The 18781-nt window shown below is 40.6% G+C and overlaps 1 protein-coding gene across 3 annotated transcripts in view; it reads left to right on the plus strand.

Moving 5' to 3' along the window:
* Positions 1 to 18781, plus strand: part of gpc1b (glypican 1b) — a 66094-nt gene that overhangs the window by 33851 nt on the left and 13462 nt on the right. For all 3 annotated transcript variants that reach the window (XM_018676748.2, XM_051070046.1, XM_051070045.1), the window contains 2 exons: positions 6460 to 6618; positions 18371 to 18598. In XM_018676748.2, the coding sequence (XP_018532264.1) occupies positions 6460 to 6618; positions 18371 to 18598 (387 nt within the window). The remainder of the gene's footprint in view (positions 1 to 6459; positions 6619 to 18370; positions 18599 to 18781) is intronic.

An 18781-nucleotide genomic window follows, 5' to 3' on the forward strand; every position in this document is an offset into this window, starting at 1 on the left:
ATGAGGTACAAAATCAAGTTTTAGTTTAGTTTATCTCTTTCTCACCCACTCACATTCTTTCTCTCTCTCGTGTAACATTAGAAATTGCCATCCCTAATCCATTTTGATCTGTAAACAATGACACTATCACTGTTGTTCTCAAGACGTTCCAGCATCTGGTTCACATCTGTTGCTATGGGAAACAATATAAACTATCAGAGAAACAGGGACATGATCCATAATGATTTTATGCACCTTTTGGTCACAGGCATGAATAACACTTATTTTCAGTTTCAATCTGACTTATTGAAGTAATTGTATTAGCAGTGTTGTATTTTTCCTTTGAGACAGGAGAATAGAAAATGGTGAAAATCTGCTAAATGATGCATCAGCTTGAGCAGACAGTAATGATTTAAAAAACTGTCAGCAGGATATTATACGCACTTTCTTTTGTACATGTAGGTGGCCATAAACATGCAGTATGTAGGGGCAAAATACTGAATACAGTATCCTGTCCTGTTTTGTTCAATCCAATCCCATCTCATTGCACCCTGTCCTTCACTATACCTTTCTTCCCCTCTTCAATCCATTTCTGTCAAGCCCATTCGTTAACACAAGCTGACTACTGAGTTCATCACAACCAGGGCTATTTAACTTGAACTCACTTATCTACTCCTGCTGCCCACCTCATTACATTATCACATTATCCATTTAGCCATCCTCTCTCCTGTAGTTAAAATGAATAGTTGGTCAAACTTTTTCCAGCCCAATAAAATGAGTCAGACTGAGGTACTTGCTTAGTGTGACAACACAGAGTGGTGTGTAATGAGTCTAATGCTACCTGTGTTAATGAATAGCTGTCTAGTTAGCGTGTATGGGCTGCAATAGAGCAGGCTGAAAGTTCAGCCAGCCTCGGTTGTAATATGTTATTAATGTGTTGTGAGGCCACCATTTCGTCCGGCTCGAGGAAGCTATATATGTGACTCTCTGCTCGGCTCACATTACCAGGCTGGTGAGCATCTAGGGTCTAGGTCTAAGCCCGGGTCGCCTGTGTGTTGTTCTGTGTGTGTGGAAGTTAGAGGGACAATAACGGACAAGTAGACAGATAGTCTGACGGCAACCAGGCATGCAGGGCGGTAACAGTTAGACAGAGACCATAGTGTTAGTGCTATCTATAATGAGCATTTGTCTGGTTGGTATGTGAAATTTCAGTGTGTACAGTTGGTGGATCAAACATGTCAATCTCTGGCCAAATAGCCCTGTTGTTTTTCATCTGTTTAACCCTAATCCACTGTTCAAGTGTGTGTGAGGGTGTGTGCGCATGTGTGTGATTCCTGGTGTTCCATGGGTGTTTTCCTTGGCACTGGCAATAATCCGCCTAGCTGTGGACACATACACACACAGACACTCTCACCAATGACTGGATTAGGCTCCTAATCTCTCAGATCTAACAGCTTGTGTGCACACGCATGCATGCGTGCAAACACACACACACATATTCTACAATGTGGTTTGAAACAGTGTCAGTTATGCAATGGCAATTATTTCCAGGAGCTATCAGTTATCTGTGTCAGCATATCAGTGTGGTCGCAGTCATGCCATTTTGTCAAATGCGCTTCAGAAGAAAAGTATGGAGATTTACCAACTGTTCACATGTGATGCATCTTAAATTCTTATACTGTATGCATACTCCTCCAAAGCTTTAGTGCCAACAGGGTCAGACTGAAAAAATAAAACCAGAATTCATTTCTTGTTTGTTTCACTCAGAAGTCATTAATTCCCTTTTTTCATCAATAGAAATATGTGAAAATGTCATGGATCTTATTCAGACCTTGACTTAAAACCCTACGTTCTGTATTTTTGTATATTCATGTATTTGACTCCACCTCTCATGGCCTTCGACAGGATGTGATGAATCTGAGGGTGCCCACCTTCACATACTGGCCAAAGTACAAATTAAAAAGTAAAAAAACTGGCAGTAACATCCGTAACAAATAGAATGTAAATTGACAGAGCACAAATGTGAAAATTACCATAGTGGCATATATAAATGAAGCAGCTTGATAAAGTTTGCTGCATGCCTACTTGCCCACTTAAAGATCTTGATTATTGAGCTCTTTTGCGATTTTGCAGAGCAGCATTAAGCTGCATCAGTCTCCAGTCTATTCAGCTGTCACTGATACTATTTGTATAGTGGGAGGAAGCCGTAACCCTGGGAAAATATGAAAACTTCACAAAGAAATGCAAAGATTCAGGAAGTCTTTTTTTCTGTGAAGCAATGGTGTGAGATGCTGTGCCACTGTGGTACCAGTTGTCATAACAAAAATATACTAAATATAGAGTACACCGTGTTTAAAAAGCCACAGCAGACAACAATAAAAGAAGGAAACAATTTCTACAGCCCATTTTTCTACCACAGTAAAGTGAAGAACAGAGTAAACTGTGCACAATTTGGAGTCATGCCCAAAATCATCCATGAACATACTGAATAGTTTGAATGGGCCAGCTCAAGAGAACATATCTGAGCCAGCATAACACCTGCACAAGTAAACACATTCTAAACTGGTGAAACAAATATAGCATCAAAACTTCCCACAGTTAAATAAATTGCTGTAGTAGCTTTGTATTTTTCCCATTACCGTTACTGTGGATCAGAAAGAAACAAAAACACACTTAATAGTCACACAGTGATGGTGAACTAATTGGACAAGAGCGGGATTTTGACTTCTTCTGTTTTGTTTGCAGACTCCCAGACAAATGACAGAGACACTTTGGCTTTCAGTCATTCTTAATTTCCTGTTGCTCTCTCCTCTCTCTGTGTTTCCCACCGTCTCTAAAAGCCCCTGACTGTCAGCCTCTCCCATGCTTTATCACAGTGTGCCCGACCTTATTCCGCCTTCCCAGATTGCTGTTTAATAGGACCCTTCCTCCCTGGTGAACAGTGATAAGCTAATGGTTAGGGAATTGCTCACCATTTAGTAGCCGTGTTTGTCAAAAGAAAAGAAGTGATGGAGGACTATAGCGAATAGTTAGTTTCCCTAATTTTCCCCTCATGTGTAGACTAATGTTTGGGTGGGTGGTGTCATCTAGGCATGTGTGTAATTTTAGGGGAGGCCAGATGATTGGCTTGATATCTCTGTACTGATTTGCCTCGCAGGATGTGGCTGATTAATGCAGAAAACCCACTCTGTCAATTTAAATATATTTGAATAGATCATTTAATTTTGATAGATCTCATTCATGTGTGGTTTTGTTTCATCTCTGTGCATTAACTGTGCAATCAGTTTAAACTCTGTAATTCACCTTCTCTCTCTCTCTTGCGGGACATGAACTGTATCATTATTTTGATCATTTTTGTTACGTGTATCATGCATTCCACAAAGTTTATTCAGACTGCAAGAACAATAGAGACAGGAAATAGCGAGGGCAGGCTGGAAATTGGTTAATGCAAGGGTAAATCTCTAATGTAAAAGGAGTGGTCTTGGGATATGTAATGAAAACATGTTTTTTAGCTACGTCTAAGTACAGAAAATGGAATGTGTCTGGTATTATAAGCACAGAAAATTGGACATTTCAAGCATTAGCATTTGCTGCCCTCTCTGTTATTTCCCTGTAGATGCTTCTGTTGGAGCATCCCACTAAAACAGCCCTTCTTCAGATTGAGCTGCCCTCCTCTGCTGATTACTCTAGTATCTGCTGGCTGTGAGACTGAAAGTGTGTCTTTGTGGGAAAGAGAAAGAGAGAGAGAGAGAGATAAAGAGAGGGAGAAAATGAAAGAATGTAAGTGTAAGAGCAAGAGAGCCATGTCTGGTTCTTAAAGATACAGTCCCTCTACATTTTGATTGAGAGTGCAGTGGCTTACTTGCCCAAATAGCCAAATAGACAAACGTACACACACACACACACACACACACACACACACACACACACACACACACAGAGGCTTACTCTCCAGTTTACTGAGTCAAATGGAAGACACTGCTCTGTTTGTAACATTAGCCAATTATTAGGTTAGCCAACTGGAAACGAAATGCTCTGTTACAGGTGACCTTTCCTGCTGCACAGCCGATGTGTGTCAAGGACTATGAGTGTGTGTTTAAAACTGAATGCCTGTGTCTGTCCAGTCTGCAGATACTCTGTGTTTATACTAAAAATCACCACATTGTTTTTCATATATTAAAATGGACCCTCTGAAGAGGCCGTTTCTGCCTGGCTGCATCTGGAAACCTCACACCTCCTACTAGCCTTGTGTGTATTGTGCATCTAAGTGTGTATTTGTGTTCTTTACACAGATGTCCTTCAAATGGCAGGCAGCAAGCAGATTGCAGTGGAAGAAATGGCCACAGGCCCATAATACAAACACACACACACATACTAAAACCAGTCCAGGCATTTAAATGGCTGTCCCAGGGGCTGACAGATTGCAGCTGACCCCTGATAGAACTGTACACTATTCCTCTCTCAATCTTCTTTTTTGCCCTTCTATGCAACCCTCTCTCCTTTTTTCTTTTTTATTTTTTGTGCTCTTTTTTTCACCTCCTCATCCTCTTATTCAATTGATTTTTCCTCTCACTGACACTCAAATCTTACAGACTTGCACACAGTATGTATGCCCTTCTCCAGGTCCAAACTTCTGTCCCTTGGTGCGTGGGTTTGAGTCACCAGTTAGAGGGTGCTGAGAGATGCTCAGTGTCACCTTCTTCTCCTGCTCTCCACTTTGGTGTTGAAAGAGGAAAAATTGTTGTTAATTGCTCCACTTTAGAGTTGGCTTGTATGAGGCACTTAAAGGACAGTTTCAGAAACTTGGTTGACATATTATCAGTGAAATGCATCTTGTCATACACACATTGACTATAAAATACAGCTTAGATCCCAGATAGGATTGGAGGGGATGGTACACACTGATTAACTCAGGCAGTAACTACAGTAAATGAAGGTGAAGTGCCTGCTTGTAATCGTTGAGCCAGTGCACACAGAAATCAGTAGCGCTGACGATAAAAAGGATGGCAGGATCAATCGCATCAATGGCTGCACTGTGCCTAAAGACTTGCCCTCAGTTAAAGCTCTGCCAAGTGCATGCTAATGCCTGACGGACATTAAATCATTAATCCTGTACTTATGTGTGTTTACTGCCATAGTATGCCTTTGTGCAGCCTATGTAAAGCTCAGTGATGTGAGCACACATATTAATTAAACATTTCAAGACTTGTTGCTAATCTAAAGGCTTGGTATCACACTTATTATTAGACTTTAGTCTAAGAAAGTATAGAACAAGTGCAAAGATATTGAAATACATTACGGTAGATGTGTTTGAAAAGGATTGTGGTTTCTTTTATTTTGCAGAGATACTGATAGAGAAGCAGAAATTTGAGAAATCCAAAAGTAATAAAATACTTTGTTTTCCAATTAAGACCTTATTTATCTACAACAAATGGTCAGAAAATTTCAATGGGTATATTGAGTATTGGGTATTATATGCATCTGTGTGTGCTTCACAGTAACAGAACTGCTTAAGGCCATGCAAGAGGATCTCAGAGAGCCTTCAAGCAGGGAAGAGAAGAAAGGGAGAGGAATGGTTTGTGAGGTGGGAATCGCACAGAGGCAGTTGGTGCTTAAGGCTTGTCACTGTACGGCCTTTGGGTGAGAAGGTTGTTTTCAGTTAGATTCAGCTAGGAGCCGCTTTCATAGGCGTGGTAACACAATCAGAATGGACATACTTCAACCTGTGGACATGTCATAACACAAAGTGGTCAGATGTAAACATTTTTCATTGCAAGTCAAAGCCTTGCATCATACCTTCTCTTCACCTGCAAAAGAACATCACCCACATGAATTTTGTTCACCTCAAGCTTGGTTGCATTGATGTGGATGATGAAATTTTATTCTTACATAATTTGTTCTGATATCACCTGCAGCTTTTTAACAACTTTGAAAAAATCTTTGTTTAAATTTCTCACATGTAGAAGCCTGAGCTTTCTACTTCCCTGGTTGTCTGAGTTTATGCTTCTGAATGTGTGTGTGTGTGTGTGTGTGTGTGTGTTTACGCACATCTTTGCAAATGCATGCGCAGGCATGCGTGTCAGGAGTGCTCATTAAAATTGTATGGGAGTTGATGCTGTACTCTTGCTCCAGTGCTCCTATTGCCACAGAGCTCTCCCACATCTTGCTAGGTAATCAGGCGGGCAAATACATGCAGCCGTGCCTCCTTGACTGCCAACAGGCTCGGTTTAAAGCCGTAAAAACAACCACTGCAGCTAATTCAGCCTGTCATGTTCATGTTCACTGCTGAGCATTTTATACAGAAGCAAAGAACTATTAATCTCAGTTTTGTTGAGTGCTGACTGAATTGATGGGACCTGTTAATGCTAATGTGATGATTCTTGTTTTTTTTCTCTGCCTTTTGTCACTTCTTCTAAATCTCTATCCCTATTTGTACTCCTTTTCTTTTTCCTCCTATTTCTCCATGTGTCCTCCTGCTAGGGGAGCACCTGCGCATCTGTCCCCAGGGTTACACCTGCTGCACTAGTGACATGGAGGACAACCTGGCCGTGCTGAGCCGCAGGGAGATGGAGGGGGTTCTCAAAGACGCTGGCCGATCCTTACAGACCTCACTCACTGGACAGTTCAAGGCCTTTGATGGTGAGTTTTTGTATTCTCAATAAGTGTATGAGGTGAGTGAGAGAATGAGAATGGAGAAAAACATGAACAGATGTGTCTGTCTTTTATATTTTGGACTCAGTTTTTGTGTCAGTTTTGATCAGCACAATGTCTTGCCAGTGGTGGTATTTCTCTTTTCACATTTTCTCTGTGGACATGCCCAGCTTACACAAAAATGCACATACACAGACTGACAATAAGTGTAAGATAAGTTAAAGCGCTTTTATCATACAGTGTGCAGACTGATGCAGAGTATTGATCTACTGTCATGCTTCAACAGAGGAGGTTGGTAATGCTTTGCAGTGGTGTCAGGCCAACTTTTTCTTTTTACTTTGTTACCAATACAAATCTGGATTTCACTGTTCGAATGCTAAGTCAGACAGAAAATTTTAAACAATAAAATAACCCAGGTAGCTCCTGAGAAGATTTTACATTGGGTTAGGATTTGAGAGTAACCATGACCATGAAACATAATTGCCTGTTTCATAAAGGAATTTGATCCCATTTCAGTCAATTCAACTGAATCATGTAAGGCATCATAAATTATAAATTCCAGTCTCATGTACCATGACATTTTGCAGTTTTCATTTAAAAATACCCTTTAACAGGAAAATCTTAGTATACAGTGTGTGGAATCATGATTGCTGTGTTGTGAAAACATGGGCCAGCACAGTAGTCTGAATTACTACTGCAAATCTATTCTTATTCTAAAAAATATGAAATAATATCAGGACTTAATTGCAGTGCTTCGAGTATGAGAGAAGACATGTGAGAGACAGAGTGAAAGAGAGGGTGATTTTCAATCTTAGAACACTAACGCACCAAGGCAATTATTTGTGTCTAATGACCTGCTCCAGTTAATAGAAGGGTGTCTCTGTGCTCCACTTGTTCCCCTTGGCCAGTTGGTTACAATGGATCTGTCAGCTGGGGCTCTGAGCTTGGCTAGTTAGCCTGACCTTTTCAGATCACAGTGATTAGTGGCTGAGTGACATTTGTTTACTTTTCTCCTGTCGCTCTATGTCCTCCTTTCACATGGTCCCTCCTTTTCACTCAGGGTGCTGTTATTATCGTGCCAAAGGGATACAGTCACCCTGCCAAAACACACACGGGAGTCTACACACACACATAACACACACAAACCTATCCAAGACATACAAATTCTCTTCAAGATAGTTTATGTCATCCTACAGTTGTTGAACTTTCCCATTTTTCAGGAAAACACCTCATTTAGCACAGCAGAGCCAGTAAACAACACAGACACACACATTCAAGCAGCACTCAGCTGCACCCTCCAAACATTCTAATGATGTGCATCCAAAACTCGTAGATAAACACACAGAGACACACGTCATGAACATGGTAACTTGTGTTGCCTCACAGTGAAGTCATTTGGATTTTGTTTTTGTTCATGTACTGTACACTTGCCAGACATGTTCATACAAATATCTGATTGCTTATTTTCTGTTGACCTCAAATCTAGCCACTCCTGTATACACTCTCCTCTCCTCTGTAAAGCTAGCCTACTCCTGTGCTGTTCAACTTTATGTCTTTTTTTTCCTGTATTTCATGTTCCCTTATCTCACCCCTACAAGCATCAGATGGGGCGGCAGAGCTGACAGAGGGAGGAGAGAAGTATATATGTGTTGGGACCTTGAGGTCTAAAAACCATCTGTTGTTGACTGTGTCCTCTGAAGACCATAGCCAAGTGATAGACTGCGGTTAATTGGACCATGATATGTTACATTTGCTGCCACATGATCAGTGCAATTTGGCAGGATCCAGCCATTTTTATTAAAGACATCCTGTTTTTAGCTTCCGCTGTTGAAAAGTGCAAATTTCAGGCTTTGGTGAAACGACTACCACTGAAGTGAGCTATCATCAAATATAGTCACTGCTTTTACTGTTTCATAAGGTGCTTACTGTTTCAAAATGTTTTGTAAGGTTAAGGTTGATATTTATGGTTATAAAATGGTGTGGATTAGCTGATTCCCAACCATGTCCAGAGCAAAGATTTCTGTTCATAAGACTGCAAGAGACTGCAGTGACATTGTACCATGCTGCCAGTCCCTGCACATCTGGCTGTGTTTAGCAGGGTGTGGGCTAGCTAGCGCCATGTGGCTAAGTGTAGGGTGTTACTGTTCCAGCCCAGTCAGGCTAGGCCTTTTTAGGTCCAGGGACTTTGGAAGAAGCCCCAACCAAGCCACAGATTAGAGGACCAGCATGCTCACATACAGCTGGCTCTGAACCTGAGAGTGTGTACACTGTATACGATATGTGAGCATGCAGATGTGTGTTTATATGCATGTGTTTGTAAGTTTGTAATTTAGAGTGTGTCACTGTGTGAGTGACTGAAATGGACTTTGTATACAGTGCGCGTGTGTGTGTATATGTGGTTTGCACTTGGTGTTCCCAATCTCTTTGCTGTCATTCATACTGTGTAGAGAGGTACAAGCTAAACAATACATTATGTTAAACAACGATGCAGCACAAATTGCTAAGAAGGAAAAATAAAACATAGAAGTTGGGCGAAGGAGAGAGAGAGTGAGAGAGATGGGAGGATAAATCATACAGAGAAAAAGGGACCGAAAGGCAGAGCACAGACAAGGGTGAGAGATAAACAAGTGGAAATGGAGAGTGGTAGCCAGAAACAGTGTGAAAGAGATAAGCAGAGAAAGAGAGATGGGGTTACATATGAAAGTAAGAGGGAAAAGGTCAGAGAGGACACAGAGAGTGATGGCACCAAAGGGAGCAGTGTGTTAGATGGCAGCCAGGTGTGTTAAACAGACGGAAGCCTTAAACTTGGCAGGTGGTGTTTGGCCTAATGGTGTCATCACTGGCATCTGGATTCATAGTGTGTGTGTGTGTGTATGCACTGTATATGTGTTTACTACTGCCACAGTAACTTCATGCAGAGGCATACCTTACTTTGTACAAATGGATACTCCTTTGCTATTTTCTATTTGATTTTCCCTATCCTTTGATGATGTTAAGAAGCAATATAAAAAGCATTTTAATTGTGCGTCATGTTTGTATGGCTAAAGCAGCAAGACTTAAGAGTAAGGCTGAAACAATTTGTTGATTAATCAGTCTGTTTCTAATCAAGAACTATTTTGATAATTGATTTGTCCCTTTTTCCATGCAAAGATGCCCAACATTATCTGGATCCAGCTTCTTCAGTGTGAGGAAATGCTGCTTATTTGTCTCAAAGGACAGTTTGCTGTGTTTTGTTAGTTGAAGAAAACAAGACACTTGAAGATGTTATCTTGGGGTTTAGTAAATTGTGGTGTTCTTCACTATTTTCTTGCGGTTTATAGCTTAAACAATAAGTAGATTAATTGAGAAAGTAATCTGCGAATAAATGTTTTTTGGGTTTTTTTTCATATAGATGGATGAATATATATATGTAGAGAGTACAAGTCAAAGAGACCGATTATATTTGGACTATATTTTGATTTTAACCCAGGTCTTGAGTCATCAACACACAGAGTACACTCATATATGCACTGGCACAGAGTATTAATGAGCAGCCAAGGGCTCATTGGCCAGTGTGTTCCAGCCTATTTCAGTACAAGAGAGATCAGTGGTCATAGAGCTTAATCTGATGTGTTGGCTGGCTGGTTTATGAGTACACTCATTTCTAGATGACCAGGCAGGATTTATTTATTTGTTCATTTAAGTAGCGCTCTAAACATGTCCCAGCTGGCTTGTTAAGTAACCATCTCCTCCCATGGAGATAGACCGAGGGGGAGCAATCCATGAGAATGACATGAAGCACACCCAAATGTGTCCTATCACATTCAGGAGACAGACACTAAACTTGGATCTAAGAACAAGCCTACACTGCCATGAGATGATAGCTGGCAGTAGCCTGCTGTATTTCTTTTCAGTGTGGCAGGCAGCTTATTGGGAGTTCTGACACCAAGAAAACTTGTACTTTCATCCCAGTAAGAACAGCTTTAGTAATTACCAAGTGAAAAATCATGCATTTCTAGGGTAAAACTAGAATACATTTGAGTGTATAACTGTACTTCAGGGTGTAGACCTGCTACACATTGAGGTCTACAATCAGGTGGACACAATATTAAAAATGCGCATGTCTCACTATAATGCAATACCTGATAAACTGGCAACCCATTGTTTTCAACCAAATTAAGCCCAGTAGTCTTTTCTCAGATTGGACACTGGTGACAAATTTTGCATCTGTGTTTCAATATTCCTACAATTAGGCAACAGATTTGATTCGCACCCACCTCCCGCCACCCACCTTCTAATTTCCTGCTTTCAGGGTCACCTTTGATGATGTCATGAGAGACAAGGACATCTGCTCCCATTGTGGTACTTGATTGGCTCATTTTATCTGCATGCAAATCACGTCGGTGGGGACCTGGAGTACACTGGCCTAATTATGCCAAACACATTACTCACTAGGAGCGATGGCGCCTTGGAAGGATAAAATGAAAGAGAGAGAAAACAAGACGCAGAGAAAGGGGAAAGAAGAATGCAGTGTTGATGGGGCAAGCAGTGGAAAGTAAGTTTAGATAGAGGGAAAAAGAGAACAAAATGATAGTGAGGGTAAGGAATGGTATGGTGCTAGGGAGGGGAACAAGCAAGGGAAAAAAGGCTTAAAAAGAGAACCAGATGGACAGAAAAAGAAACAGGCATGGGTAAATGGTACATAATGCCAGGCAGGGAAAGTCAGAGGAGAGACAGAGAGAAAGTGGAATAAAGGCATCCACAGAGAGCTTGTTGATAAATGACATGCATTATGTGATGTGTCGGCTTGTTTAATATAAGGGACCTTTTAATAGCGTCTAAATGCTGGCTAAGGGGCTTGCAGTGCTCCTGGGGCAGAGTATGTGTGTGATAAGTGTTGTTATTGATGGAGAGTCAGGCTGACACATAAACAGTCTAATGGCTCCCAGATCATCATTTGTGCATTCAGTGCACCCAGGACAACAGTGTTTGTTTGTGCCTGTCGTGTTTATTTTTTCATTGTCCTTGCACAGGTGGGAAAATAACAAAGGGAAAGGCAGAGGATCCTGGGTACTTGTGGATGAGGGGTGGTTCTAGTCGAAAAAGCAGAGATCACAGAACCATCTGGTGCCTGCTGAAGAGACTATGGGGGGGTGACAGAGTAAAACTAGCCTTGCTGTGCCTGAAACACTACAGCTCTGTGTCTTTTAGTCCATCTTTCCTTTCTTTTCTACCCTTGAAAATCACTCAGAATTTCCAAGTAGTTAGTTAGTTAGTTAGTTAGTTAGTTAGTTAGTTAGTTAGTTAGGCCTATCTCAGAACCTTATGAATATATTTCAGTTAAATTAGGTAGAGAGTTAGGCTATGAGCCAAGGCAAAATAAAATTGTTTTGTGAGTAATTTGCATCATGATGCCATTTAAATAGCACTTTACATTTTGAATGATCATTTCTCAGCCAGAAGGCAAACTACAAGTAGGATTGCTGGCTTAAAGACAAGTCTATCTGAACAGGCCATATCTAATTCAGCCAAAAAAAGATTTACTGCAATTTGAATTTTTTGCCAAACTACTAGCTACAAATATCATGCATGGCAAAATGTTTCTCGAGAGCATTATGTACTTTTAAGCAAATGCAGGCTACAGATTCATGGAGCCTGGGCTAACCTGTAAAGTACAATGGCTTTTAGCTTACATTTAGCTTAGCTGAAGTTAAACAGGCATAAATCAGTAGTCATGAGTTTGAGTCACATGAATGTTGCACAATGTACAAACCCCTAATATTCCCAAACAGGATATGATTATTCTCCAAAAGTCATGGCAGCCATCAGCCAATCATAATGACTGTGTATTTTCATGTAGATCAAATCCAGATGCAGCTTCAAATGTTTTATTATTAAAATAACAAATTTAGAGGCGTGTACAGCCTTGGCAGAGGTTCTGTATGTGCTCTCTGAATGCTCTCTAGTTGATTTTTTAGTGCACCCCTGCCACCTGATTTTCTCCGCCTCTTCTTTTGGCATATGCCTCATTGTTTGCTCTCTCTGCCTCTCTCCTCTCTGCCAAAGAACCATCTAGCTAATATGATCATTCAGCACTTGTCAAATGGACAATAAAATTAAAGCTGTCAGATATGAAAAAAGAAATACAATTGCTGCTTTTCAGACCTGTTTTCCTCTCTTACTCCCTTTCATTCTTTCCCTGATCTTTCTTTTCTATCCAATCCTCCCTCAGTGTGTGGTGTACTGCCAAAATTTGATTTGTCATATTTCTCAGCTTGTTTGCCCATGGCCTTTTATTGTATGTGACTTAGAGCATGAGCCTCTGTGAGTACAGTATGCTTATTTATGCTTGGGCATTGGTAAATGAGCTTTAATTTTTCTTCCATTTCATTGTTTGGGTACTGTCATTCTCCTGTGAAATACCTTGTAATTCAAAAATCAAGCTTTTCCCAGAATTTGGATTGTATATTTTACAAAGTTTTTTCAGTCCTCAAGCCTGGTCCCAGAGTGCTTTGAAACATTTCCTGGACATGTGAGACAACATTAACTGCCAATTGGAGGAAAGAAATATCAAAATGAGTTTTCACTGGAGATCAGAGTTGGGAGTCAGGTGAGAATAGGCAAATCTTAGAAAGACTGAACGATTTCTTGTCAGCCTGCGATTACTTAATCACTATTACAGATCAGGTTGTTCAAGCCACTGGTGTGATTCCCAGCTTAATTAGACAGTGGCAATGTTACCAGACCCGCTAAACCCTCTGTATGAGAGAACCGAATCTGGATTGGTCTGGAATGAGTAGCACAAGCCTCGGTCAGTTAATACCTCTGTATGAGAAAGTAAATTGGGATCAGTCCGAGCCCTCAGTGAGAGTGATTGGCAGAGGAGGAACATCAATGGTACCTCAGTGTTACACAGAATCTCTTGTCAATAACACAACTTGATACAGGAGACAGAGAGAGGAGGGGGAAGACTCAAGATAGAGAGAAAGCAGAGAGACAAGGATGGCACATTAGGGTAGAGGCTACTTGTCTGGTGTAAAGCACTGTATTGATTGATAAAAAACCAAGGGAGTGTAGCACAGAGTGCAATACTTGAGAGTAATTTTATGGTATATGGGGGTTTGTGTGAGCCCTGTAATGTGTGTGTGTGTCTGTGTTTCATCAGATTTAGAAGCAGTGGCATAAGGGAATGTAGGAATAGAGTTAAAATAAGCCTCTGACATGTCAAGGTGGCCTGGATGTGAAGCTCAGAGTGATTACAAATGAAATCATTAACTCCCCTCTCACCGCAGGAAGAAAGTCATTAAGATACACACGCTTGACTTAGCTTGTTCTAAGTGTGTCTGTGTGTGTGTGGTTGTGTGCGTGTGTGTACGCTTGAGTTAGAGAGAAGAAAACGAATGAGAAGCAGAATGTGATAGAGGTAGAGTGTGGCAAGAGAGATTTTCCTAATCTACTGTCACATTAAAGAAAGATTCTGCTGTTAATTATGAGAGTATGCAGTCAGTGTGGTGTGTCATTAATATTATCATGATGTCAAAATTGATATTTCCAATATTGATATATAACAAAATATTGCAAATTATATACAAACTGTAAAACTGATGTTCAAAAGGATTATGTCCTACCATTATGCATTACATCAGACCAAATTTGTTTTGCTTGTTTTTAACCACAGTTGCTCATTTGGATGATAAACATTTGTGGAAGGATGTTATGATAAGATCATAGAATCATAATCTGAGTTCCACTTAAACTTGATACACAACTATACTGAATTATAGCCCAGATCTACTCTGTTGACTATTCCAAGTATAATCTATCTGATATGGTTAGGGACATGGAGAGTGTTGTATCTATTTAGATTATAAAACACTTTTAGATGCTTTTAGCTCTTGTACACAGTGTCACTTACTGCAGATATATTTATTACTGACCTTCATCAGTTGTAACTGTACACTACACGTTAAACTGACTTGCTTTGTCAAACAAATTAGATTAGAGTTAGTTCATGTACCACAAGGTTTTATGTCTTCGTGCCAAACGTGTCAAACTTTTAGGCAGGTGTGAACACAGTAGTATTCCCCTTTGAAAGTCTTGATCACATATTTGCATCACTTGACACTTTAATAACCTGATGCATTTCTCAATCATTTCCAGTGTTAGATACATTAGCTTGCATCACTGACTCTACAAAAAGAGCAGTTATCAGTCCTCACAACCAACTGACATCATATTTATGTTTAGTAATAACTTTAAATATATAAACAATATGGTATCCTCATGACTACTATATTAAAAATGTGTAAAACTGCCCATCTATCCTTACTATTGTTTGTTGTTGTCTTTGTCCTCTTCACACCCAATGTGCTGGGATATACTGTATAAGCAATTAGGCGCCCCCTCCCATCACTCCTTCCCTGGAGAGCAGACACTGGAGGAGAGAAGGTGGAGGTTAAGTGTTAAGGGATGATATGGAATTGACGGAGAAAGTACAAGGAAAGAGGGCTGAATGAAGGGATGAGCTTGTGGCTCCCTGTGTCATGGAGACACAAACAGATGAAGAATGAGAAAGGTCATCTCCACACACAGAACCACTTGGCGCACACACACATACAGGGGCTTTGTGTCATACTAATGATGATCATTATTCACCTGAGCTGAAGGGCAGAGGAGAACTGGACAGCGTGGTACCATTTACCAAGATCTGCCCTCCACATGTGGTGATCCCTGAGCACTTAGAAAACATGCCCCAAGCACATTATGACTGTAAACAGAAATGTGGATAATTCATTTAACAGAGAGAGAGCAACTTCACTCCATCACCTAAATTAAACTATTTCTGCTGAAGCCCATTTCACTTAGCTGGACTTAAGGCATTTTTACAGTGTGGCTGACAGTACACAGCAGGAAAGATTTCTATTGGGGATTAAAAGCAAATCTGCACCTGTCACAGCAGCTCCCAGTCTGTCTGTCTGTCTGCCTGCTACTCTGTTCTCTGGATAGTATGTGTGTGTGTTTGCCTGTGATGTGTCTGTGTGTACATACGAACGTGCTGTCACTTTGAAGTTGGTTTCTCTGCGTACATGTGTGTGCGTGCGCCTTTCTGCCAACTCCTGGAGGGATGATTTTGTGTGTTGCACAAATGTGTGCTCTGCTGTGAGTGACATAGATGTATCTCTCTCGGTACTTTGAGGCTGGCCCAGAGCTGTGTTTGCAGATAGTTTGAGTGACAGGAGGTCAGGGAACAGGGGAATGATGTGTCATCCAGTCAGAAAGTCTCACTGCTAAACAAACACTGGACACATGGATGGCTGCTGTATGTCAGAAGCATTTATCTCACCAAGCACAATAATCTAAGAAATGATGTGCGTCACACACAAAGACAGAGGCTACACACCATTCATTAAGTTGCCATTTGCTCTGTACTCTGGTAGCTGTAATGAGGGACTTACTAGAAAGGTCTTCTCTATCATATTGAGGACATTTGCATCAAGCTTTGTCTGTCTTTAGAAAATAGGCTTGTTTACCTTTATCCTCATGTCTTTAAAATGTCACCCAATTTGAACCTGATCCCCCACCATTTGTATCATCTTATGGTAGGGCTTAAAACAATAAAACTGCCACCTATCATTAAATATACATTAAAAAAATAATAATCATAATTCAAAAAATGGATTTGCATATATCACACCAGCAAAGAAGAACAGGTACAGGATTTCAGCACAATGCAGCAAAAACAGCAAAATTTAAAATAAAGCCATTTTTAATTCTTAGTGGTATCCGTCCTCTGTTTGCATTGTGAACTCCTCATAAGCACATATTTATACCCAGGGCTCATTGTGTATGTTTTGAAACATGAGTGTACATGCATATGACTGACGACGTTACTGATTCCGGTTTAGAAATAATGCACACTGACATTATTCTGGGCATGAACCCAACTGAGGGAAACGTCAAAGGGCAATTGGTCACAGGACCGAACAAGACTGTGGTGGCAGAAGAAGGAATGTAACCTGATGTGTCAGGGTCCAAACCAAAATAAAGTTAGATATAACTAGAAGAATGTCTCTTGATGTTTCCAAGATGACTTAGGTACATTTTTCAGACAGTCTTTAAGCTTTTGGAAGCACTCACAAAGCACAGGCTGACCATTAAATGTAGCAAAAATTAGTATGTAATGAGAATGTCTCAGAGTGGTTGTCTGCCAGTGGAATTAAAAATGAGCCCTCACAGGAGTATGTTTCTGCTAACATTGACTGCTAAATACATCCTTTCAAATCAATGGCTCCGAGGAGAGTAGACCTTTTAGCTCAAAGTCTGAGAAAATGGCAAAAGAAAGTAGTAAATAAGAGCGTCGGTGAAGCAGGCCGGCTGGTCTTTATTAATGAGTGGGAAAGCAAAGCAGAGATACAGTGTCCAACAAGGCCAGTGCTTAGATAATGCCACACAGATGGGTCAGGATGAGCTTAACATATTAAAATGTTATGTAACTCCAAGTGCTGTGATTGTCTTCAGGCTGTGCCCACGTGGGTGTTGGATTTTTGGTACTGTATAACTTAACTTTTTTTTTTTCTATACAGTATGCTGTTGTCAGGGAAACTGTCAGAGGACCGGGTGTGTTTGTATTTTGAGTGTGTGTGTGTGTGTCTCTGTGTTATGATGTTTTAAAAACCAGCTTGGTTAGGGGAATAAGCTGACTCCGGGGGAGGGGGGTGTCCCCTGTGGAGGCCACCACCTCCCCTTTTTCTCATCTCCTCCTCATCTGGGGTGGTGGCAGTCAGAGATAAGACACCTACAAAGTAAACACTGCTGCAGACGGCAGCCTTCCATCTCCCTGCCACACACACACACACACTTTACACAAACAGACAGACAAACAGATAAACACCCACATGCACACACACACACACACACACACAGGTACAGGATTTGAACCCATTGTGTACGAGGAGATGCAGAGGAAATGTTGGCCTGAATGGACTGATGGTTTGGACACATTGTTGTGTGTTGTGCTGAACCTTCTGCTGTCATACTCTTGGCAGAATGGGACTCTCATTTATAAACATTGTTTACACACACAACAAATGTAAAAATGCTTATGCCTTGGGCTACAGACAAGCTGGGATCAATGAAAACAAACTGGATAGATGAGTGTATACACCACAATGAAGACACACCCGTGACCTGTGAACTATAGTACAATGGGTTACCAGTTTTAGTTGCACCTTTCCAATATAATGTAATCAAGTTACTAGTGGACTTGTATTGGATTGCATTATATAGTAAGATGTGTGTTTCACCCTGTCCCTCTTATGCATGTAAATCAGGTGGATGGAACATTAGAAAAGTTAGGGTAGGTTTGGGAATTGTAGTCTGCTTCCCCTGTTTCCATATGCTCTTTGTTTGTACTATTCTCAACATTTTTCAACTTCTTTCTTCTCCAAGACTGACAGCCTACCTGTCTGTCACTTTACAGTATATACTGCACCCTGAAGCACCGTCAGTTCTCTGACATCCCCCAAAGGGACACCCTAACATACTTCAGCTTTAGGTTCACTGTATGATGCAGTGTTGGTATTGTAACATGAAACAGTAAGAATAGATAGGGAAATTGTATAAGAATAATATTTTTCTTTATTTGTTTATTTAAAAAAATGCTAAAATAATACTACACAGTGAAGTTGCTAACACTAAATATGTGCCCAAAGCACTTCATTTTTCTGTTTTAAAACCTTTAACTTTCTATATTTGTTTTTAGGTTACTTCCAGGAGTTGCTGAACCGCTCTGCCATTAGCCTACAGGAAACTTTCACTGCAACTTGGGGTTTACTATACTCCCAGAACTCTCAGGTCTTCTCTGACCTATACACGGATTTGAGGTTCTACTATCGTGGCTCCAACATCAACCTGGAGGAGGTGCTCAACGAATTCTGGGCCAGGCTGCTGGAGAAGCTCTTCTACCAAGCAAACAAGCAATATTTCATAGGTACATCCAGCTTTTTTGTAGAACACCAACTAACAATCACAAGCTAATTAATGGGTTAGTGGTTCACTACTAACACTGATTAATTGCCTGAGAACTATTCTCCTCATACTCCATTAAAGCATAATTTTTAGATGCATTCAGATTCTCTTCTTTGATGAAGATTTTAATGAGTGTGTATGCTGG

The sequence above is a fragment of the Lates calcarifer genome, linkage group LG4, assembly GCF_001640805.2.
Source record: "Lates calcarifer isolate ASB-BC8 linkage group LG4, TLL_Latcal_v3, whole genome shotgun sequence".
NCBI classification, from domain to species: domain Eukaryota; kingdom Metazoa; phylum Chordata; class Actinopteri; family Centropomidae; genus Lates; species Lates calcarifer.